The following is a 25727-nucleotide window of genomic DNA, read 5'->3' on the forward strand; positions in this document are numbered from 1 at the left end:
TGGTCAGCTATGACCCCTTAAAAACAGTGAGAAGGTAGAGTTTGGAGGGTTGGTGGAAAGCAAAATGAGCTTGTAGAAAGCTTGAAGGGAGACCAAATTAAGTCAGATCACCCCAAGAACATTTAAAGATGTCACTGAGGAAGAGAACAACAGACAAAAACAGGAAAAGATATGTCAATATTTCTATAGAAAACTTTTTTCTCCATCCATGAGAGTTGGGTCACCACTTTGGACTCTATCATTACAGTTTCTAATTGCAACATAAGGAAGCAAAAGATGGCATTAAAGAAAATGAATAGTGAGAGCAGCTATAGCATATCAAATATACAGAGATTGGAAGCATCAGAACTTTGAGGGAATTGAAGGATGGATTCCCAGGCTGTAGTCAGGACCTGTCATGATCCAATCTCCTCATTTTACAGATGGGGAAGCTAAAGTCCATTAATGGGAAAGGACTTTCCCATGGTCACGCAGCTAATAAGGTAGCAGAGTTAGGACCTGAACCTAAGTCTTTGGACTATAATCCCAAGACTCTCTGTATTACCCCACAATTATTTTATTCTACTTATATTTGTAGGATAATATAATAATAAACTAATAAATAATTAGTGATGAACTATAATATTTAATATAATAAGCTGTATCATTAAACCCCTAATAAACTGTAAATTCTTCAGTGATAGTCTACAGCTTGTTCACCTTTGGATCCCTAGCTTAGCATTCTGAATGGAGAAGTTTTTATTAAATGTTTGTCAAACTAAATACGTGGAAGTGACTATGAACCAATACATCAAGGACTGATGATTTTGTGGATGTGAGAATAAGAACAATGTAATTTAAAGTCACAGAGAGTTACTTGAGACTCAAAGAGGTTGAGTCACTTATTCGTAGTTGAACAAATAGGATCAGACAAGCTTTGGACCAAAGTCTTCTTGACTACCTCATTCCCAAAGTACACAGAAACAAGGACCAATATGGGAGCAGGTCCCCAAATCTGGAGACAATAAAAGAGATACTTATAACTAGAGAATGTCTATGTAATATAGATCTAGGAGTGAATGAACAAAAATGGACCATTTTCAAATAATAACACTTTTTTCAGCATTCAAAGGCTCATAAAATACATGTGAATTTTTCAAATTACTTTTATTTTATTTCATTCGATACCTACCAAGCATTCAAAGATGTGAACAAGAACCAGAGATAGTACCAGCAAATCATGAGCAAAAACAAAAATCAAAATACCAACTTACCAAATCAAACTGATGAAAAATAAAACAACCCTAAAAAGCAAAATCATATAAAAAGGGACTATTAATGACTATACTTTAACATTCTGTGGATCCAAGCCGGAAATATCCTTAAACGGCCTAGCTGGACCTTTGGAATGTCAATCAATAAATGAGATTTTCACCTAGAATCAACATTTATCTAATGTTGGGTGTTTTTTTTTTCTTTTCAGGGAACTAATTGCAAAGTTGAGATCACAAAGTGACTTTTACAGTGCTTTACCTGGCTATGTCTGCAGGCACAGTCCAGTGATTGAAAATGATACTTTTTGCTGGAATGGACAAGAAATTGTAGAAAGGTGAGTTTTTGAATGCTATATGGAACATGCTCTCTAGATGCCATTAAAACCAATTTAATATGTATATAATACATACCTACTATATATATATGGTGCTTCCGATACAAAGACAAGAAAAAACAAGAAGAAGAAGACAGCATGGACACCTAAGGAGCTTGATTCTACTGGGTGGTACTTCAGCTGAGACTAAAAAGGCAGTTAGGGATTCCAAGAGGCATAGGTAAGGAGGTACAGCATTCCAGGCATGCAGGATAGGCTGCAAAAAGAGATAAAGACTGAATGTTGTGTATGCATGGAAAACATCAAGTATGCCAGTCTGGATGAAACAGAGTACATGCTGGGAAGGAATGTGAAATTAAACTGGAAAGATCAGCTGGAGTCAGATTGTGGAAGGCTTTTAATGCCATATCTCTCCTTTGTCTTATTTTATTGGGCATGAAGTACGAAATTCGTGACTTAGCCAAAGGAGACATGATAATGACTTTCTTGTCCAGCATTTTATAATTTATAAAGTGTATAAGTAAGAACATATCCTTTTCCTTAATAGGCCTGAATTAGTTTTGTCTATAAACTAAGCAAATGGAACTAGATAATATCTTAGAGTCTCCTCTAACTTGGACTAATCATTCAGGCAGTAAGCAATATGCTTACATTGTACCAAACACTGTAATAAGTGTTGGGGGTGCAAAGAAAGACAAAACTGTGGCCCTTACCCTCAAGGGACTCACTTCCTAATATAGGAGACAACATGCAAAAGCATTAAAATATTGTCATACATATAATCTATATCCATAATTTATGTCCATAATATTCCATGTGTGTGTTTGTAAATGGAAGCTAATATCAGAGGGAAAGCACCCTCTGAGCAATGAAGCATGTGAAGTGATGATGGCTTGCACTAGGACAGTGGCCACGTGAATGGAAAGAAGGGGATGTATACAAGAGACATTGTAAAAGGAGAAACAGTAAGACACCAACAGATTGGATATGTGGATTGAGTTGAGGATGACACCAAGGTTATGAGCTTGGATGAATGGAAGGATGGTGATGGCTTTACTTGCAGTAGAGAAGTGGAGGAGGGGGTTTGGAGGTCAGAGAGGAAAATGTACTGACTTTGGGCATATCGAAGTTGATATGTATATAGGACAACTAGTTCAAGATGTCTTAAAAGCTGTTGGTGATATGAGTGGAGCTCGGGAGAGAGATTAGGGCTCACATGTAAGAAGCATCTCCGTAGAGATGAAACTTGAACCCATGGGAACTGATAGTATGGAGGGAGAAGAGAAGAAGGCCAGGCCAGAGCTTGGGGATCACACTGTTAGTGGTCATGATCTGGATGAACCTCCAGTAAAGGAGACTGAGAAGGCTTGGTCAGACAAGTAGGAGAATCAGGAGAAAACAGTGTTATAGAAACCGAAAGAGAATATCCAAGAAAAGAAGGTGATGGACTGTGTCCAAGTTTACAGAGAGGAAAGGAAGGATGAGGATTGAGGAAATTATATTTGACAATTAAGAGACCATGGCTAATTTTGGAGAGATCAAGTTCTATTAAGTGATGATGTTAGAAGCCAGATTGCAAAAGATTTAAAAGTGATTGAGAGGAAAGAAGTCGAGGCTTCACTTGTAGATGGTTAAAGAGGTTAGCCAAGAAGGGGAGAATGGATATAGAACAATAACTAGGTTAGATCAAGTGAGGTTTTATAGGGATGGGGGAGACATGGATGTGTTTATAGACATCAAAGAAGCAGCCAATAGACAGGAGAGATTGAATATTAGTGAGAGAGTAGGGACAGAGGGAGCAGTCTTCTGGAGAAGACAAGATATTATGAGATAAAAGGTGTATGTAGAAGGGTTTCCCTTGCCAAGAATAGGTCCACTTATTCATGTGAGACAGGGTGGAGGAGATAGTGGGAGAAGATGTCTGAGTGATGTAAGATGAGAAGGGGAGAAGAGGTAGCTTTCAGAAAACATCCTCAATGTTTTTTCTATGACATAATGGGACAAGGTCTTCAACTGAGAGGGTGAGAAGGGTGCAGTGGGAGCTTTGAGGAGGGATTAAAAGATGTGTAATAGCCACTGGTAGAGTGTGAATGGATTATAGAGATATAAAGGGATTGCCTTTCTGTAGTGAGGGCCCAGTTAAGATTATATATCATAAATCTGTAGCGGACAAATTGGACATTCTCTTTTTTATGTATTCAAGTCCTTCCTAGATCTGACATTCTCTTAGTCTGTGACTTCACCTGTGCTTTCCTCACCAGCATTCTATGAGGTTGTATTTTCTCTCCATTTTTATAGTTGAAGGTGAGGGTAGTAAAAATTCTGTGAGCACCTTTAACATTTATTGACACGTAGAAAGCCACAATCTCAGCCCACGGGAATTTGTGAAAACCTAGAATTCTCTGTTTTTATCTTTGGCTCCTTCTGCTACCTCATTATCCTGCTCCCCATCCTTTTTGGTAAGAGGGGAGGGAGTGAGGAAGAGGAGGTGTAGTCAATTAAGAAGTAATTTCACTGACAATTTTGAAGCTTTGATTGCTTGGCAATATGTGTTATGCTCATATTCACGGTCTGTGACTATTGCATGAAGAATTTGCTTGAAGCTGGAAAGTGACTAAATAATCAGTAAAGAGGAATAATTATAAGGCATTGCTGTACCCATCGCTTTCCATGCATGATGAGCAGCTGAATTAAGAGATTCATTCAGAAATCAAGAATGGTTAAGGAACTGGAAACATTTGGTAAACATTTTTAAAAAAAAATAAAACCTATAAAGACCAGCAGTGTAATGGAGTGGAATGTGCACTGAACTGGGAGTCAGGAGATCTGGATTCTAGTGTCAGCTCTGCTGTTATCTTTCTATGTGACCTTGGGCAACTCACTTTCCCATTCTGAGCATTGATTTCCTCCCTAAAATTATGAGATCACATGTTTATACAGTGCTTTATAATTGGCAAAGCACTTTGGATGCATATTAAGTCATTTAGCCTTACAACAAGCCCATAAGGAAGGCAGAACAGGAATTATCTCCATTTGGTAGAGAAGGAAGGTAAAGTCTGAGAAAGCCCAGCGACCAACCCAAGGTCATCTGTCTACAAAGTGGCAGAACTAGGACTGGAACCCAGGTCTTGTGACTCAAAGACATGTGCTTCTCCCTCCCCCCAGTGCCGCAGCTACCTCAGGGTAGACTAATTGGTCCCTTTCAGCTCTGTACTTCTGTGACTATGGGATTTTACTTGTCCTGATGCCTAGACAGAGGACACTGGAGCTGTTGTGTTGATTGAGCAGTCTGGGCCAGATCACTGTAGGAATCACAGCATAATGAAAATGAGGCCAAGGTAAATGAGCGCCATCGTGGTATGAGAATTTTAACTTTGTACAGAGCGAAAATTCCTTCCCCTTCCCCTAGAGTAAGTACGTTGTTCACAGATATGTGCCACTGGTCATGAGGGTAACAGGTTAGAAAATAAAGACTCAACATGGCTCGTATCTACTTCTAGAGTCAATGAGAGAATGTGAGTAGTGCCATCCTTGTATAGGAAAGTTACTGCATTACTTTTATGGAATTAGCTGCTGATTCTCATGAAAGATTATTTGTTATTAAGGTTTTTTTTTAAGTTTGCATGAGGAAAGATGGTGATCTTTTGCTTCATAAATATCCTGTATATTATAAACTTGTGTGTAACATAGCAGGTTGTTTTTAAAGAAAATGTTTCTTATAACATCAATTTCTATACTACTTTAAGGGTTATAAAATACTTTTATCACAACAGCCCTTGAAGATAGATAGTTGAAATATAATGATTCTTATTTTACAGATGAAGAAATAGGCAAAGAAGGGCTAAATTACTTGTCTGTGATCACCTGGGTCATATGTATCAGAACCTCTTCTAATTTTGTCCCTTTCCAGTATATCAGGGGTGCCACTGATAAAGATAATGGGCCAAAATATATGATAGAACCATCATTTGATGAGCTATTAAGCTTACATTTAGATTATTTACATTATGATTATAGAATATTTTATATGAATCATTTCATTTGATTCTCATAACATCCCTGAAGGGTAGGCAATATAAGTTGGACTATTTTCTGCCTGCCCCAAGTCTCTCACTACTCCAATCTATCCTCCATTCAAGCACTGAAGTGATTTTCCTAAAGCAAAGGTCCAATCATGTTACCTCCCTACTCACTTAAACTCCAGTGGTTCCCTATCACTTCCAGAATTAATTGCAAAATACTCTATTTGGCATTCAAAGCCCTTTGTAACCTAACCTTCTCCTACCTTTCCAGTCTTCTTACACCTTATTCCCCCAATGCATACTCTCTGATCCAGTGAAACTAGTCTCCTGGCTTTTCCACAAATAAGACACTCCATCTCTCTGCTCCAGGCATTTTTTTCTGGCTGCCCTTCATGTCTAGGATGTTGTCTCTCCTCAACTTCACATACATACTTCCTTGGCTTCCTTTAAATCTCAGCTAAAATCTCATCTTTTGCAGGAAGCCTTTCCCAATCCCTCTAAATTCTACTACCTTCCCTTTTAAAATTATTTCCTATTTATCCTATATATAATTTGTTAGTACATATTTGTTGGCTTGTTGTTTTCTTCCATTAAAGTGTGAGCTCCTTCAGACCAGGGACTGTCTTTTGTCTCTTTTTGTATCCCCAACATTTAGCACAATGTCTGGCACATGGTAAGTGCTTAATGAATATTTATTGACTAAGTCCATTTTATAAAGGATTGGATGGCTTGGAATATGATATTCTGTAGGGCAAAGGAGCTAGGATTACAACCAAGAATCACCCCCCAGCAAAACTGAGTATAATGCTTCAGGGGGAAAATGGATATTCACTGAAACAGAGCACTTTCAAGTATTCTTCATGAAAAAAAACACAGCTAAATAGAAAAATTGATTTTTAAATATGAGACTCAAGAGAAGCATAAAAAGGTAAACAGGAAAGGGAAATCATAAGGGACTTAATTATAGTTAAACTGTTCACATTCCTACATGGGAGGATGATACTTGAAAATCATAAGAACTTTCTCATTAGGGCAGTTAAAAAAAGTATATGTAGACAGAGGGGACAATGATTTGGATATAAAGGGATAATATCTAAAAAAAATAAAATTAAGAGGTAGGAGAGGAATAAACTGGGAAAAAGAGGAAGGGAGAGGTAGAATGGGGTAAATTATCTAACATAAAAGAGGCAAGAAAAAGCTTTTACAGTGGAGGGGAAGAGAGGGGGAGGCAAGGGGGAGTGAGTGAACCTTACTCATCAGAATTGGTTCAAAGAGGGAATATAACATGCACACTCAATTGGGTATAGAAATCTATCTTACCCTACAGGAAAGGAGGAGGGGAAGGGGATAAGAGAAGGGGGGTGATAGAAGGGAGGAGGTAGTCAGAAGCAAAACACTTTTGAGGAGGGACAGGATAAAAAGAGATAGAGAATAGAATAAACAGGGGGAAGGGTTGAATAGAATGGAGTGAAATACAGTTAGCAAATAGTGACTGTGAAAAAAATTTGAAGCAAGTTTCTCTGATAAAGGCCTCATTTCTCAAACACATAGAGAACTGAGTCAAATTTTTAAAAATAAGAGCCATTCTCCAATTGATAAATGATCAAAATATATGAACAGGTTTCAGATGAAGTAATGAAAGCTACCTAGAGCCATACGAAAAATGCTCTAAATCACTATTGATTGAAGAAATGCAAATTAAAACAATTCTGAGGTACTACCTCATACCTATTAGATTGGTTAATAGGAAAGAAAAGGAAAATGACCAATGTTGGAGGGGATGTGGGAAACAATGAGATATTAATGCACTGTTGGTGAAGTTGTGAACTGATCCAACCATTCTATAGAGCAATTTGGAATTATGCCCAAAGGGCTATAAAACCATGCATACCCTTTGACCTAGCAACACCACTATTAGGTCTGCATCTCAAAAAGGAATAGGACCAATATGTACAAAAATATTTATAGCAGCTCTTTTCTGGTGGCAAAGAATTGGAAATTAAGGGGATGCCCATCAATTGGTGAATGGCTGAACAAATTGTGGTATGTGATTATGATGGAATACTATTGTGCTATAAGAAATGATGAGCAGGATACTCTCAGAAAAACCTGGAAAGGCTTACATGAACTGATACAAAGCAAAACGTACTATGTACAAAGTAGTAGTAATATTGTAGGATGATCAGCTGTGAATGACTTAGCTATTCTCAGCAATAAAATGATCCAAGACAACTCTGAAGGACTTATGATGAAAAATGCTATCCATACCCAGAAAAAGAACTGATGGAGTCTGAATACAGATTGAAACATACTTTTTTACTTTATTTTTCTTGAGGTTTTTTTTTTGGGGGGGGGGTCTATGTTTTCTTTCACAACATGACTAATATGGAAATGTTTTGCATGACTGTACATGTATAATCTATATAAAATCGCTTGCCTTGTCAATGAGGGGGGGAGAAAGGAAGGGAGAGAATTTGGAATTCAAAGTTTTTTTTAAGGCAATTGGGGTTAAGTGACTTGCCTAGGGTCACACAACTTGCAAGTGTCAAGTGTTTGGTCTGAGGCTGGATTTGAACTCAGGTTCTCCTGACTTCAAGGCCAGTGCTCTATCCACTGCGCCACCTAGCTGCCCCCGAATTCAAAGTTTTAAAAACAAATGTTAAAATTGTTTTTGTATGTAACTGGGGGAAAATAAAATATTAAATAAATTTTTAAAAAATGGAAAATGGGAGTGTTCTCATTAAGATGGGAGGGTAAAAGGACACAGAGGAACCTGACTCCACCAGATAAACTCCAATAATGATCTAAAAAGGGACCAAAATCAAAAGTGATGAAGAGATCCACAGAGATACATTAGTAAACTCCTTCATCCAGCTCAGGACTGCACAACAAGACAGTCAGACACCACAGCACCAGAAGACAGGTCCCACTAGGAAAGCCAGCATGAGCTCAGGTAAATAGGCTGAAAAACCATGACAGTGATAGGAAAGCTAAGCAGAGTTCTAACCGGGGACCCCAAAGACTGCCAGTGCTCAGAACCTAGACATAGCAGGGGAGGTGAAAGGCAATAGAATAAGCACAGAAAGATGAGGTCAGAGGAGGGAAAAGGGTGGGGGGGGGGAAGAGGTGAGAAATTAGACAACATTGCAAGGTACTGACTGAAACGGAGAAGGTGAGTTTTTTAAAATCCTAATTTTTAAAAATCTAGAGACACAAATGGAGGAAAAAAATAAACCTAACTCTCATAACTCTAAATGAGAATGGATTAAATAATACAATAAAACAAACGTGATTGGTTAGAAGAGAAAATAAAAGCACGCAATCTGTTGCTTAAAAGAAATATATATAAAAAGATAACGTATCGAATAAAAATGAGAGGCAGTAAAAAAATTTACTTAGCATCAGGAGATTCCAAAAAAGTAAGAGTTGAAATCTTGCTTTCAGGAAAAACAAAAATAAAAATTCACAATATAAACAGAGAAAAATGGGGTAATTACATTATGCATAAAGGAACCATAGACAAAGAATGGGACCACTAAAGAATATACATCTTTCCCAGCACCATAAAACGTAAAAGTTCATTATATATTAAGACACAGAAAAATTAAAAGTAAACGTAAAAAGGCAAAAATACTAAACCCATCCTTTATAGCCCATGATGTAATAAAAGTGGTAATAAATTCAGGAAGTAGAAACAAGCTCTCAGCACAAGGTAGGTATGAATGGACTTGCTCCAGATGCCACTTTCCTGCCTGATGCTATCAATTCAGAGGTCCCTATTGGATAAAGGCAACCTACAGGGCCTGGCTCAGTGGGAGCTGAAGACAGCAATAGGCTATTCAGAAGCTTAAGATTGCCGCTCAAGAGGCAATGGGCCTGAAGATGTTGAGTTAGTTACAGCTCTTTATAAGCTCAAGATTAGAACCATACAATGTGTTGGAAGATAAGAAGGGTGTAAAGTCACTCAGACTAGTGATTAAGCTTTTACAACACTGTGAGTAATGGGAGGGTAGTTTGCCCACATAAACAGATGATGTCCATTGATGGAGTAGATGAAATGTGTACTTTCTCTGTAACTACAATTTTCTGTTGCCATTGTTGTTGTTCAGTCGTTTCAGTTGAGTCTAACTCTCTGTGACCCCATTTGGGGTTTTCCTGCCCAAGATTCTGGAGTGGTTTGCCGTTTCCTCCTACAGCTCATTTGAGAGATGACGAAAGTGAGGGCAAACAGGGTGAAGTGACTTGCCCAGGGTCACACATAGCTAAGCCTGAGGTCAGCTTTGAACTCAGGAAGATGAGTCTTTCTGACTCCAGGCCCAGCACTGTATCCACTGTGGCATCTAGCTGCCCTAAAAGTGTCTCCATACATGGGGCTATATGCATATATGCCATATGCTTTATTATTATCATTTTAAAGCTGAGCACATATTACGTTTATAAATGTGATCCATATGTTGGGTTACTATAAACAACCAGAACAGGCAATCAGTCAATCAAAAAACATTAATTAAGCATCTTCTGTGTGCCGGGCCCTGCGCTCAGAATTGAGACTACAAGAATAAAAATGAAACAGTCCCTGCCTTGCAGGAGCTTGTATGTGTGGTACTATCATGTATTGCATATAAGATCTGCATTTGGTTACTCTCTAAAACCCTGCTTTCCAATCATATATGTTAAAGAATACACAAGTCTTATTATTTGGTTTGTATCATGTAATTTGTTACATACACTACTGTTTTATTTCTGTGTATTCTATTTTTACATGTGCTCGTGTTTATTGCATGTAACCTCAGTGTAAATGGCACTATGATAGGGAAATTTTAGGAAAATGTCACTGTATTAGGACCTAGAGGAGGAGTCCAGATCCCTTACCGGCCCCCCAGTGGAGCCCTAAAAATGCACCAGAAGGAATAAGGATAAAGAAGAGCAAAGAGAATCAGGTATAAATTCCTCCAACCAATCCAGGATTTCACTAAAAAGACTGCCAAAATCCTGTGGAAGCCCTGAGCAGAGACAAGGGTAGGTGGGAGGCAGAGTGTAAAGCAGCCAGCGCCATGGGAAGAGATAGGGTCAGAGCAGCATCCAGGTAGGCTGGGCCTGAGCTCCAATAACAGACAAGGCCAAGCGATTCAGGCAGAAGGCGGGGCCTACTCTTAGCTTAAATGAAAACATTTTAATTATAGGAAATGATGTTCCAAGAACTGTTATGGAAGGCCTTGTTTAAGAAAAAAGCCTCTCTATTAACTGTCCTAGTAAATGATTAGGAAGAAGCATTAGAGGTAATTATCTATACCATGCTAGCTTGTGTTCACAAATGGCCCTCAAGTGGGGATGATTTGGCCTTGTTATGTGAAATCCATTTTAAATTGCTACAGACAAAGCTCATGGCCAGCTGAAAAGCAAAGCAAGATGAGTGATTGAACTGATGGGGGGGTGGGCTAAAGTGGGTAACCAGTGATCTGTTATGTAGAAAGTCAGTTAAAAGTTCCATATTGTAAGCTCCCATCTGGTGATCTTTCCTTTTTTTATATTCTTGTTTCTGGAAGTCTCCTTGTACACCACAGTTCTTCTGCCAGCGGCATCCTTTTGAACCTGGAACAGGGCTCTGTAAATGGCTGTGGGGCTATTATAACCCTGACCCTTAAGTAAGTTTACCATTCTACATCCTAGAGAATGGCCCTAGACTACTTATGCTTAATTCCCTTAAAACAGCCTTATACATGTCAGTGGGGAACCACTGATGTACTCAGGAGATGCTTGCAGCTCCAACCCCCTACACCCAAAAAAAGAAAAAAAAACTACCTGGAAATGAAGATAGAGATGCCTAATCCATGAGATTTGCAGATGGTACAAAGATAAAGCATACTAATAGGTCAGTATCCAGAAAGGTCTAAAGAAAGCAATGAGACAAAGTTGAAATGGTACAAATGTATAATGCTTTTGGCTTTAAAATGAACAGTACTAAGAACAGGATAGGAGAACCGTAGAGTGGACCAGAGTTGTGAAAAGATCTGGGGTTTAAGTCAGCTACAAATTTCATTTGTATCAGTAGTGTGACAGGACAGCTAAAAAGCTAGGGTACTAAGAAAGCCATGCAGTGGTAATCACATTGTCCTCTGCACTGATCAGATAATATCCAGGGTCTTGTTTTCAGTTCGTAGTACCAGTATCTGAGGAAGGATATTCAGGAAGGCACCAGGAGCCTGAAGGGCCTCACGTCTTTGTCATGTGATAATGGATTGAAGAAACTGGGAATATTTATCATGGAAAAGGGAAAACAGGGACAGGAGAGCTATCTCTGGGTATCTGAGAGACTGTCATGTGGAAGAAGGATTCACTTTGTTCTCTCTGGTCCCAGAGGGAAGAACTAGTAGCAATAGGTAGACATTTTAAAGAGGCAAATCAACATTCACTTTCAGGGGAAAGAAACTTTTTAATAATTAGAGCTGCCCCAAAGTAGAGGTCAGCAAGTAAAGGTTGATGCCCTCTTTTCTGGGGTTCTTGTAGAAGGGCTTGTTCAGGAATAGGTGAGGCTAAATCCTGTCTGAAATCCTGCTCTCTGTGATATGCAGTAAAGACAAAACTCCAAAGGGCAGTCACCCAAGGGTTTCCAATATCTTCCTATTTGATATCACATAGACACGTTTTCCGTTCTTGAGTTAAGTGCTTGGCTACTGTTTTTTTTAAAGAGTTATAAATTCTGCTGAAACATTGGGATGCAAAGTGAAAAAAAAAATGAGCCAGTCATTCCTATGTTTGGTCTAGTGGATGCCATACCTATTTGGATGTGTCCAGAGTAACTGCATCTCACTTCTCATCTGGGTATCTCTTGTTTGTGTTTACAGAGCCCATGCACCATCATTAATAATGAGACTCATACTAAGTGGATAGGATTGTAGATTTAGAATTGGAAGGGACCTTAAAAAGGCATCTGATCCAACCCCCTCATTTTACAGATGAAGAAACTGAGGGTCAAAGATGTTAAGTGATTTGCCCAAGGTAGAAAGTGGCAAAACCATGATTGGAAACCAGGTTCTTCTGACCCCTAATCTAACTTCTCATCTATTAGGGCCAGAAGTTGAATCCCTGAGAGAAATATCTAGGCTCTCAGAGCTACTTAGTAGTAGGGTTCTTAAGAGATTTTTATTTCAAATTCTTCTTTTTAGGCTACAACCTGAACTTTGGGTTTTCTGCAGATTTTTAATTGGTTAAGTAGTCTTTTTGCCAGTTTGAGCTTTCAAACAAAGCTATTGGGACGTTTTGGTTAGGCTCCAAGGATGTTTCAGTTGCTGTATATTAAGACCCTGATTTGAAGGAGACAGATGTTTTGTGACTGTGATGAATAAAATTAAGCCTTAAAAGAGTTTCTTCAAATATTTAAAGAGCAGATACCATTCATCTCTAACTCTTTAGCCCCAAAACTTTTTACCACAGAATTGAAATGATGGGAATTTAGAGTCATTTTTTGTTATACATGAAATCTTGTTAAAGTAAAATGTTGTCCCTATAGATTATATCCCAGGGCTAGCTCCTAATAGGAATAAATGAATTCTCTATGCATGGGAGGGAGCCATGGACTCTGGACAGTCTTTACTTTTGGTCCAGTAGCCTGGTGCCAAGAATTAGGGGATGAAACATCAGGGTAAATTAGGGAAAGTTCCAGGTTCTAGCCTGTGGTCAGAAGTAGGCCCCAGAGATTAAATGGCTCAGCGTCTGCATCTTAATTGGATTAAGAGGGTTAAAGGTTGCTTGATTTACTCATCCTCCAAACATCAACCATAAGGGAGGAAGCTATGAACTCTATATGGTCCAATGGTCAGGTGTCAAGGGATAGGGGGGAAGGACAACGAATGGGGACTGTCACAGCAAACGGTGATACTAGAATGAAGCCCGTGATTCCTGCATTGTAAGAAAGGAGGAATAGGAAGGGTTGAAGGAGCCATGAGAAGATTGATGTGAACTGATGCAGTGAGAATTCGGCAAAAGGAAAAAATAGTATATAATATGATGAAAAATGTCAATGAAAAGTACCAAAAAGTACCAGAAAGTGAATGCATTACAATTATGATAACTAAGGATCTTAGTCCCAGAAAAATTGAAAAAATGTACTTCCTTTGGTTCTAGGCAGAGGAGAAGGAATATGGATGTGGAATATTGTATAAATGGTTCGACAACTCATATATGGTTGAGTTTTGCTGAAATGCCTTTTCTGCATTTCTAATTTTATTTGCTGTTGTAAGGGAGTGGTGCTCTGGGTACAGAATGGGTAAGGATATGTTTGGAAATGAAGGTGATGTCAAAAGACATTACAAGTATTTTTGACATCCTGGTAGAATGAAGCAGGGCTATCAGTTGTTAAAACATCCCTGCTTGGGTTGTCTGGGTAGCTCCAAGACATTGCGTGTGGAATATTGCCTAAATTGCCATTCACAGCTTATAGGTAAGTGAGGTTTTTTTTTTTTTAATGTTATTGCTAAATACATCCTTTTATTTGCTTATTTTCAGTTCTAAATTCTCCCCTTCCTTCCACTCCTCCTCTACCCACTGAAAAAGGCAAGAAATATGATGTTCATTATACATATGAGGTCATGAAAACCATATTTCCATGTTGCAAAAAAGGAAGAAAAATAAAGAGAAAAATATGCTTCAATCTGTACTCAGGGTCCATCAGTTTTCTAACTGGAAGTGGATAGCATTTTTCATCATGAGTCCTTTGGACTTCTTGTGGATGATTGTATTTGATCAGAGTTGCTAATCTTTTACAAGTGATTATCATTACAATATCACTGTTACTCCTGCTGCTGCTCACTTCACTTTTCATCAGTTCATATAAGTCTTCCCAGATTTTTCTGAAACCATCCCCTTTGTCATTTCTTATAGCACAATAGTATTCCATAATAATAATATGCCATAATTTATTTAGCCATTCCCCAATTGATGGCTATTCCCTCAATTTCTAGTCCCTTTGCCACCACAAAAAGAGATGCTCTAAATATTTTTGTACATATGCTTCCTTTTCCTTTTTCTTTGATCTCTTTGGGGAGCAGACCTAGTAGCAGTATTGCTGAGTCAGAGTATGTATGCTCTGTTTTGGAGCCTTTTGGATATCGTTCTAAATCATTTTCCAGAATGGTTAGACTAGTTCACAGCTCTGTCAACAGTACATTTCGTGTCCCTATTTTCCCACTTCCCCTCCAGCATTTGGCATTTTCCTTTTTCAGTCATCTTAGCCAATCTAATGGGTGTGAGGTGATATCTCAGAGTTATTTTAATTTTAATTTCTCTAATTATTAGTGATTTTGAGTATTTTTGTGTGGCTGTTGATAGCTTTGATTTCTTCTTCTGAAAGCTGCCTGTTCATATCCTTTGACCATTTATCAATAAAGTATGGCTCTTATTTTAATAAATTTGGATGAGTTTCCTATTAACTTGCTCTAAAATTTTTTCCCCAGTTGCCTGCTTTCCTTTTAATTTTGGTTGTATAGGTTTTGTTTATGCAAAATCTTTTTAATTTAATGTAATTAGCATTATCCATTTTACCTTCCATGATCCTCTGTATCTCCTGTTTGATCATTAACTCTTTCCCTATTCATTAGATCTGACCTGTAATTTTTCCATAGTCCTCTAATTTTCTTAAATCACCTTCTATGTCTAAATCATATACCCATTTTGAGCTTGTCTTGGTATACAGTGTGAGTTGTTGGTCTCTGCCTAGTTTCTGCCAGATTGCTTTCCAGTTTTCCCAGCAGTTTTGTCAAATGGTAAGCTCTTGTCCCAATAGCTGGGATCTTTAGCTTTATCAAACACTAGGTTACTGTGCTCATTTACTCCTGTATATAGTATACCCAATTTATTCCATTGAACAACCACTCTATTTTTTTATTCAGTACCAGACAGATTTGATGATTACCACTTTGTAGTATAGTTTGACATCTGATACTGCTAGATTACTTTCCTTTTTTTTCATTGATTCCTTTGGTATTCTTCCTCCAGATGAATTGTTATCATTTTTTTAGCTCTATAAAATAATTCTTTGGTAATTTGATAGGTAGGGCACTGAATAAGTAAATTAATTTAGGTCATATTGTCATTTTTATTAAATTGGCTCGACCTACCCAAAAGCAATTAATATTTCTCCAATTGTTTAAATCTATCTTTATTTGTGTGAAGAGTGTTTTGTAATTATGTTAATATTTCTTATGTGTGTCTTGGCAGATAGATTCCTAAGTATTTTATATTGTCTGCAGTTATTTTAAAATAGAATTTCTCTTTCTATCTCTTCCTGTTTGGTTTCATTGGTAAAATGCTGATAATCTTTTGGGTTTATTTTATATCCTGCAACTTTGCTAAAGTTGTTCATTATTTGGACTAATTTTTAGTTGATTCTCTAGGGTTCTCTAAATATATAGTCATCTGCAAAAAATGATGATTTTGTTTCCTCATTGCCTAGTCTTATTTCTTCAATTTCTTTTTCTTATTGCTACAGTTCGTTCAATATTGAATAATAATGGTAATAATGGACATTCTTGCTTCACCTCTAATCTTATTGGACAGGCTTCTAGTGTATCCTCATTACAGATAATATTTACTCTTGGTTTTAGATAGGTACTACTTATCCTTTTAGGAAAAGTTCCATTTATTCGTATGCTTTCTAGTGTTTTTAATAGGAATGGGTGTTATATTTTGACAAAAGCTTTTTCTACATCTATTGAAATACTCATATGATTTTTAAAATGTTTTTGTTATTGATGAAGTCATTTATGCTTATAGTTTTCCTAATGAATCTGCCTTGCATTCCTGGTATAAATCCAGCCTAGTCATTGTATGTGATGTTTTTGATATATTGCTATACTTTCCTTGCCAGCATTTTATTTGAAATTTTTCCATCTATATTCATTAGAGAAATTGGCCTCTAGTTTTCTTTCTCTGTTTTTGCTTTCCATGGTTTGGGTATCAAAACCATATATTTTATTTTTCTTCATTCATTTTTTTTATTTAAAATTCCAAATTCTCTCCCTCTCTGCTCCCTCTCCCCAGTCCATTGAGAAGGAAAGCAATATGATACCCATTATACATGTGGATTCATGCAAAACATGTTTCCATGTTTGGTATGTTGCAAGAAAAAAAGCACAAGGAAAATGAAGTTTAAAAAATATGCTTCAATCTGTATTCAGATTTCATCAATTCTCTTTCTGGAGATGGACGACGTTTTTCATTATGAGTCCTTTAGAATTGTTGTGGGGGCAACTAGGCCGCACAGTAGATAAAGCACCAGCCCTGAAGTCAGGAGGACCTGAGCTCAAATCTGGCCTCAGCCACTTATTAGCTGTATGACCCTGAGCAAGTCATTTAACCCCAATTGCCACCAAAAAAATTTTTTTAAATTGTTGTGGGTCACTGTATCGATCAAAGTAGCTAAAGGACTCCTTTAGCTATTTTTTCAAAGCATTTATATAGTGTTGAAATTAATTGTTATATAAATATATCTACGTTTAATTGTAGCCTTCTTGGAGGGTGAGGGGAGGAAGGGGGAAGAAAGAACGAAGTAAAAAGTATGCAGCAGAGAACAAAAGAAAACTTACAAGGAAGCAAAGAAAAGATGGACAGCTCTCAACACAACACATAGTATTTATTATATAGGTTTTCTTCAAATGGAAATTTATTGTTGTATATTTTGAATCCTCTCTCAAGTTCTGCTGTGCACATGGCAATCCTTTTTTTTCTTATTTTGTAGTATTTTAGTTTTAGTATTTAAGTTTGTTTCTCTTTACTTTTCTTATTTTGTATTCAAATTTAAAATAAAAAAATTACAAATTAAAAAAATTAATTGTTCTTTAAATGTTTAGTAGAATTTACTTGTTAATCTCTCTGGTCCTGGGTTTTTTTTTTTTCCTTTAAGGAGCTCATTTATACCTTGGTCAAGTTCTTTTTCTAAGATAAAGTTATTCAAATATTCTATTTCCCTTTTTGCCAATCTAGGCAACTGATAGTTTTATAAATATTCATATATTTTGTTTAGATTGATTTCTTGGCATTAAATTAGACAAAATATCTCCTAATGATTAATTTCATTTCCATTGGTTGTACATTATCCCTTTTCATTTTTTATACTAGTAATTTGGTTTTCTTCTCTTTAAAAATCAAATTAGCTAATGGTTTATCTGTTTTGTTGAGTTTTTCCCATAAAACCAGCTCCTTGTTTTATTTATTAGTTTAATGGGTTTTTTTACTTTCGATTTTATTAATCTCTCTTTTGCTGTTTAGGATTTCTATTTTGGTGTTTAATTGAGGATTTTTAATTTGATATTTTTCTAGATTTTTTTTTTTAGTTAACATGTACAATTTGTTGATCTGATCTTTATCTTTTTCATTGATTTAAGCATTTAGGGATATAAATTTTCCCCTAAGTACTGCTTTGGGTATATCCCACAAATTTTGGTATGTTATCTTATTGTTGTCATTATCTTGAATGAAATAATTATTTCTATGATTTATTCTTTGATTCATTCTTTAGGATTAGATTATTTAGCTTCCAATTAATTTTTAATCTATGCTTAAAGGCCCTTAATTGAATGTAATTTTTATTGCATTATGGTCTGGAAAAGGTACATTTAATATTTCTGCTTTTCTGCATCTCTTTTTGAGTTTTTTATACCCTAATACATCATCAATATTTTTTTTTGTGAAGGTGCCATGCGCAAGTATATTCCTTTCTATTGCCATTCAGTATTCTCCTGAGGTCTCTCATATCTAGCTTTTCTAAAATTCAATTCATTTCCTTAACTTTTTTCTTTTTTTATGTTTAGATTTCTCTAGGTCAGAGAGGGGGTAAATTGAGGTCCTCCACTAGTACAATTTTACTGCCCATTTCTTACTGTAACTAATTTAACATCTCCTTCACCAATTTGGATGCTTTGCCATTTGGGGCATATATGTTCAGTATTAGTATAAACTTATTGTCTGTGCTACCTTTTAGCAAAATGTAATTTCCCTGAATATCTCTTTTAATTAGGCTTCTTTTTGCTTTTGCTTTGTCTGCAATCGTGATTGCTGTCCTTGCCTTTTTTTTACTTCAGCTGAAACAAAATAGATTCTTCTCTGACCCCTGATTTTAATTTCATGTGTGACTTTCTGTTTTAAATGTGTCTCTTGTAAACAACATATTGTTGGATTCTGGTTTCTAATCCATTTTGCTATCCACTTTCATTTTATGGGTGAGTTCATCCCGTTCACATTCACAGTTATGATTACTAACTGCATATTTCCCTCTATCCTATTTTCTTCCATTTATCTTCCTATTTTTTAGCCCTGTCCCCTCCTCAAAAGTCTGTTTTGCCTCTTATAATCTACCCTCACTCTCAAAATACTTCCCCCTTTCTCTTAGCCCCTTCCCCCTACTTGCCTATTACATAAGATGAATTTCTACATCCAAATGTGTGTGTGTATAATTTATAAATGCTTACACCAATAAAATGCTTATAATCTAAATGCTTGCATCAAAACAAAAGATAAGCAGATCAACAAATTGGGCATGTAACTAAAAATCTAGAAAAATAACAAATTAAAAATCCTTAGTTAAACACCAAATAGAAATCCTAAACAGCAAAGGAGAGATTAATAAAATTGAAAGTAAAAATGTGTGTGTGTTTGTGTATACATACACATACCTGCTCTCTTCCCTCCCTGAACCAGTTCAGATGAGAATGAAGTTAAAATGTTGTCCATTCTCCCCCTCCCCCCCACTGCATTTTCCCCTCTATTGTAAAGTGTCTTCCTTGCGCTCTTCCTTTATGTGAGATAATTTCCGCCATTCTTCCTCTGTCTCCCAGTGCATCCTTCTTTCTCACCCTTCCATTCTTCTTTAGAGATAATCATGACATAATGGACTCACATTCATGCTCTTTGTCTAAGTAGACTCCTTCCAACTGTCCTAGTGATAATAATGTTCTTAGGGGTTACATGTATCATCTTCCCATATCAGAATGCATGTTTACCTTTTTATGCTTCTCTTGAATCTTGTATTTGGATATTAAATTTTCTATTCAGCTCTGGGCTTTTCATCAGAGAATGCTTGAAAGTTCTCTTTCATTAAATATCCATTTTTCCCCTGTAGAATTACACAGGGTAGGTTATTCTTGGTTATTATCCTAGATCCTTTGCTTTCTGAGAAATCATATTCCAAGCCCTCTGCTCCTTTATAGAAATAGCTACTAAATCTTTTGTGACCCTGACTACAACTCCATAGTATTCAAATTCTTTTTCTCCTGGCTGCTTACAGTATTTTCTCCTTGAAAAGCTCAGAATTTTGGCTATGATATTACTTGGAATTTTCATTTTGCAGTTTATTTCAGGAGGCAACCAGTGGATCCTTCCAGCTTCTACTTGGCTCTCTGATTCTAAGATATATGGGCATTTTTCCTTTACAGTTTCTTAAAATATAATGCCTAGGCTTTTTTTTTTATTGTGGATTTTGGGTAGTCCAATAATTCTTAAATTATCTCTTCTAATCTCTATTTCAGGTCAGTTGTTTTTGCTATGAAAAACATTTCACATTTTCTTCTATTTTTTCAGTCTTTTGACTTTTTTTTAATTGTTTCTTGATATCTCATTAGCTTCCATTAAACCAGTTCTAATTTTTAAGGAATTATTTTCTTCAGTGAGATTTTGTACCTCTTTTAGCATTGGCCAAGTCTGATTTTTAAAGGGTTATTTTCTTCTGTATTTTGGGGGACCTCTTTTTACCAAACTATTAATTCTTTTTTCATAAATTTCTTGTATTGCTCTCATTTTCCCCCTAATTTTCCCTCTACTTATTTGATTTTTAAAATCTTTTTTTGGTCCTTTTTTTTCTTTTCTAGGAATTCTTGTTGGGCTTATTCCTGTCTGCATTTTTTCTTTGAGGTTTTTGCTTATGTATGTTTCCAAGTGATTGTCTTCTTCTGAGTTTGTGTCTTGAGTTACCCTGTCACCACTGTAGCCTTTTATGGTCAGCTTTTTGTTGTTATTGTTGTTTCCTCATTTTCTCAGCCTACTTCTTTACTTTGGACTTTGTTAGAGTTATACTCTACTCACCTCTGAGGGCAGGGGTTGGGGGGAGAGAAATGACTGGCCTGAACTTCTGTCTATTATGTCTTTCTGCTTTCACAGCTCGATCTGAGAGCCTACTGAGGAGTGATATTGCTAGGTCGACGGGTGTGCACACAGTTAAATTACTTTTGAGGCATCGTTCCAAATTGATGCCCAGAATGGTCAGATCAATTCACAGCTCCATCAGGGTGTCTTTCTTCCTGCAGTGTCTCCAGCCACTTTCATTCTCCCTTTTTTTGTCATCTTTGCCAGTCTGATCCTGTGAGGTGAAACTTTAGAGTTGTTTTACTTTGAACTTTCATTTATAGTTATTTGGAGCATTTTTTTTCATATGGCTGTTGATTCAATGAGCATTTTAGCAAAAGTATTTATTTACTAATATGAAATAATAACAGATGGTATAAAACATCACCACATCCCTCACTCAAAACCTGGTGCATACTCTTCAAGAAGGGGGGAGGGGAGGGTGAGTCATAGAACATATGGTATTTAGTTGGTTATTGGTGACATTAAGGAGAAATTTTGCAGTAGAGTGATGGGTGAGGGACTCAGTTATAAAGAATGGTGGAGAATGAGTAGTGAGGAAATTGGTTCCTAGTCTTCCCTTCCTCTTGTAATACTCAAAAATCTTCAGTGACCCTGCTCTGTTGCTTCTAGGAAAAAATAACAAATCCTCAGCCTTGCTCTTAAGGCCCTTTATAATCTACTACAGATCTATCCAGACTTAGTTTGTAATATCCCCCTTCATACATTCTCCAGTGTGGTCCAATTGCCCACTAGCTGTTCTCTATATACAATGTTCGTTTCTTCTGCTTCTGTGCCTTGGCCTGTAATACAGCCCTTCTTTACCTCTGCCTCAGAGATTCATCAGCTGTCTCCAAGACACACTTCCTCCATGAGATCTTTTCTGTGCCCTTCCTCCCCCACCTCCACTCCCTCTATCCAGTTGTTAATTTCTTACACTTGAACTTACTTTTTATTACTTGGAATATACTTTAATATTTATTATATGCACTTATGGTGTGCCCCCAGTAGAGTATAAGGTCCTTGAGAACAAGGACTGTTTTGTCTTTGTGTCCTCAGTGCTTAACACAGTGCTGGGCACATTAAGAAGTTTATCAATGTTTGTTGTACTTCTTTTGTGACAGGCTGCTAGAGCGGTAGATCTGGTGAATTCTGTAGATCGAATATGGGCTGAATTTACCAGTTGCAGGACAGATTAGAAGACAAAATCAAATTGTTTGCTCCTTACATGAAACACATTGAAAACATCAGAATTCATAGACATACAGAATCAAAGAAACAGAGTAGAATAAAATCTTTTAAAATCTATTATGCTTCAGCTGAATTTTTTTAAAAAATCAGAGTTGAAATCATGGTTTCATGGGGTATAGGGCCATAGCAAATATCTATTCAATTGTGTGAAGTAAGTGGGGAAGCTGTGTTATGATTGAATGCCCCCAATACAAAATGGCACACTCAATCAAGGATATATGTGGAAACTCCATACTCCAATCTTCTGGGTGATCATGGATCTCATTTATGAAGCTCTGCAGTGTTCTAAAATGCAGTCAACAAACAGGAACATCTGAAAGACCCCAGCATCAATAGGGAATTCCTTTTCCATTTGGACTCAGCCCTGGAATTTTCCTAGATAGTGGTAAATACATTTGGCCAGCCTACCTCTCCCTGTTTAATCCTTGCTTTATATTAATAATCAGAAGGTCAAACAAATCTCTGTTGTGAGATCAAAGAACCTTGGCTAATTTTGACATATACATTGGAAACACCTTGTTGGCATAGATCCTCTAAGGTACTGTTTTGCTTTATTGAGTCAAATGCTTTGTTTTTATAGTAAAAAAAAAAACCAAAAAACAAACCAAAAACCAATAAGCTCAGTAGCTTAACATATTTTCTATACCTTACATTCTTTTGTATGGTTGTAAAGATGTGCTCTGTTGGAGAATGCAGATCTTCTTGTTCTCATCTCATATCTTTGTCAAGGATGTCCTGGATATGTATAAAAATTATGCTCATAAAATAATTTGTAGAGATGCTAGAGTAGGCATATGACTCAGTAGTTATTAATATTTTTTCAGTTATCCCTTTGATATCTCTTCATCTTTCAGATTCCTTGCAAATCAATCCCTCAGTGTCATCAAAACTGAACTGTTTCCCACACAGACCTTAAAAGTGCCATTTTTATTTCCTCTTGTAGCATCCTAGGGGACTATGACATTGAATAGGTAAAATTTATATAGTGCTTACTATGTGCCAGGCACTTCGCCAAGTGCTTGATAATTGTCCTCTCCTTTGATCCTCATAACAACCCTGGGATGTAGGTGCTATTATTATCCCTATTTTATAATTGAAGAAACTGAGCCAAATAGAGGTAAAGTGACTTGCCCAGGGTCATATAGTATCTGAGACTGGATTTGGACTCATGTCTCCTTGACTCTAGGCCCAGTGCTCTATGTACTACACCACCTAAATGTGATGGCTCAAGTGGAAATGATGGAGAAAAATGGCTGTTAGAAATTTCTAACAGGGTTTTTACATTTTTCATATGATTTATGTGTGTTTTTCCAGTTTCGTCCTTAAAGGCCTCTGGAATGACTTTGTTCATTTAGGTCTCTCACAAAGGTTTCTGCAAATTTATTTTCCCCTCCACCAATTCTTGATGTTTTATGATGTTATCCTACTCGTATACTATACAAGTCTATCCACCAGCCTCTTCTGTAAGATCTTCCAAGTGACCTGTACTGGAAATTGGTGTTTCCTTTGACTATCCCAGACTTTTGCTTGGCAAGGAGAATGAGTGTTTTCTGACTGAGGCACTTTCTAGGCTTTTTTGTCTCTTTGTTGTGGAGATTAATTTACCTCACTCAAATTTCCTTAGGAAATACTAATATTCTGTTCTTTTATCCATTTCTCGAGTTTTGACCATCAACAGCTTGTTCAAATGGGTGAAATATCTTCTCATCTTTATTCTTTTTTTTTCTAATTTGATATTGATTTTAAAATTTCTTCTAGTAAGTGAGTGGTTTGACTGTACAATGACAGCTCATGCTGTCAAACATTTAAAGAATAAATACTCCTTATACTACATCCTGTTTTCAAAAATAGAGAGAGAAGGTATTTTGCCAAGCTCTTTTAATGAGACAAACATTATTCTGATTCTCAACCAATGAGGGATAAAGCAAAGAACAAGAATAATGACCAGTATCACTAACGAGTATCTATGTAAAAATATTAAATAAAAACCTGACAGATAGATTGCACTAATGTGCCAAAAAATGTATTCATTATGACCAAGTTGGATTTATACCACGCAAGGCGGATTTGGTGTTAGGAAAACAATTAGCAAAATAGTAACAAATCTAACAAAAATACATGATTATAGCAATAGATATAGAAAGACCTTTAATAAAATGTGGCACTCATTTTTGTTAAAAGCACACAAAAATATAGAATAAAAGGAGTTTTCCTTAATGTGATTAAATGTATTTACTTGAAACGAGGGGTGGAATTATTTATAACAGAGAAATACTAGAAGATTTCTCAGTAACATAGAGAATGAAGCAAGGATACCCACTGTCACCACTATTATTTGACAGAGTACCAAAATTGATAGTTATAATAATAAGACTAGAAAATAAACTAATTAAATGTTCAACAATCATTTATTAAGTGACTACTATGTGCCAGATGCTATTCCAGATGCTGGGAATATAAAGGCAAGTATGAAATAGTCCCTGCTAGCAAGGAACTTATATTCTATTAGAAAATAAATTAAAAGAAAAAAGTATTGAAAAGCGAATGAATCAATTTATCTTTATTTGCAGATTATTATTTCTCTTTGCTTACTTGCGGAACCCTGCAGGGACCACAAAAATTAATTGAGATAGTCAGTAGTTTTGGCATATAGTAGCAGATACAAAAGAAATCCACAAAAATCGTTGGCATTTTTGTATATAAATTACCAAAACCTGCAAAAAGAGCTAGAAAGAGAAATGCTATTTAAGATAATAAAATGCATTAAATATCTGGGAGTTAATCTACCAAGACAAACACAGGACATATCAGTACAACACAAAGCAGTTTTCTTTTCCATCAATTCATTAATCAGATATTTATCAAACTCTTAAAATTTTGAGATACCATGCTAGGTTCTGGGGCTATAAAGTAATATATAGATATTCCTGTATAAGTACATATACATGTAAATGTGTATATATTTATACAAACACATATACATATATGTTCAACTTGGAGAAAAAATTACTGTCTTCAGCTATTTGAATAGTTGTCCTGTGGAACGGGGAATAGATTTGTTTTGTTTGGCCTCGGTGGGCAGAACCAGGAATTGCGAAGAAGATGTAGACTTGGTATCAGGAAAAAAGCTTGCTAACAATCAGCGTTGCCCCAAAGGTGAATGGGCTGCCTTAGGGGTACTGGGTTCCCCCTACTGGAATTCCTCTATCACAGGCCAGATGGCCACTCTTATAATGAGGATTCTTTTTTCCATTATGGATAGTATTCCATGGCTGCTAAAGTCCAACCTAAAATTCTGTGATTTAAAAAAAAAACTGTCTTAAAGAATGCTGAAAATTAATAATGATTAGATAAATGTGAATTAAAGCAACTCCGAGTTATCACCTCACTCCCATCAAATTGACAAAGATGATAAAAGATGGAAAAATTCAGTGTCAGATGTGGCAAGGGGCAATAGCTCTATACTAATTCACTACTGCTAGGATCTATGAATTTATCCAACTGCTTTGGTTCAAAATCTGGATTTATGTAAGAAAAATTACAAAGTAGATTATATACCCAAATCAGTGGTGCTATTACTGAGTTTATGCCTAAAGGAGATTATTGATGAAACAAAAACAAAAACGCCTTCCCAAGGCTCCTCCACGGGGTAAAAATCTACACCATTTTGGAGTGAGCTCTGGCCTCCCTCTTCTTTCCCCACCCTCCCCGCCCCCGACCAAACCTCATGCTTTTTTTTCTACTTCATAATTCTC

The 25727-nt window shown here is 36.5% G+C and overlaps 1 protein-coding gene across 1 annotated transcript in view; it reads left to right on the top strand.

The window, feature by feature from the left end:
- GPC3 (glypican 3) overlaps positions 1-25727 on the top strand; it is a 686351-nt gene that overhangs the window by 410606 nt on the left and 250018 nt on the right. The window contains 1 exon segment of the mRNA XM_027837815.1: positions 1463-1588. Within this exon segment, the coding sequence (XP_027693616.1) occupies positions 1463-1588 (126 nt within the window).

This window comes from Vombatus ursinus, unplaced genomic scaffold (assembly GCF_900497805.2).
Source record: "Vombatus ursinus unplaced genomic scaffold, bare-nosed wombat genome assembly UNPS02004573.1, whole genome shotgun sequence".
NCBI classification, from domain to species: Eukaryota; Metazoa; Chordata; class Mammalia; order Diprotodontia; family Vombatidae; genus Vombatus; species Vombatus ursinus.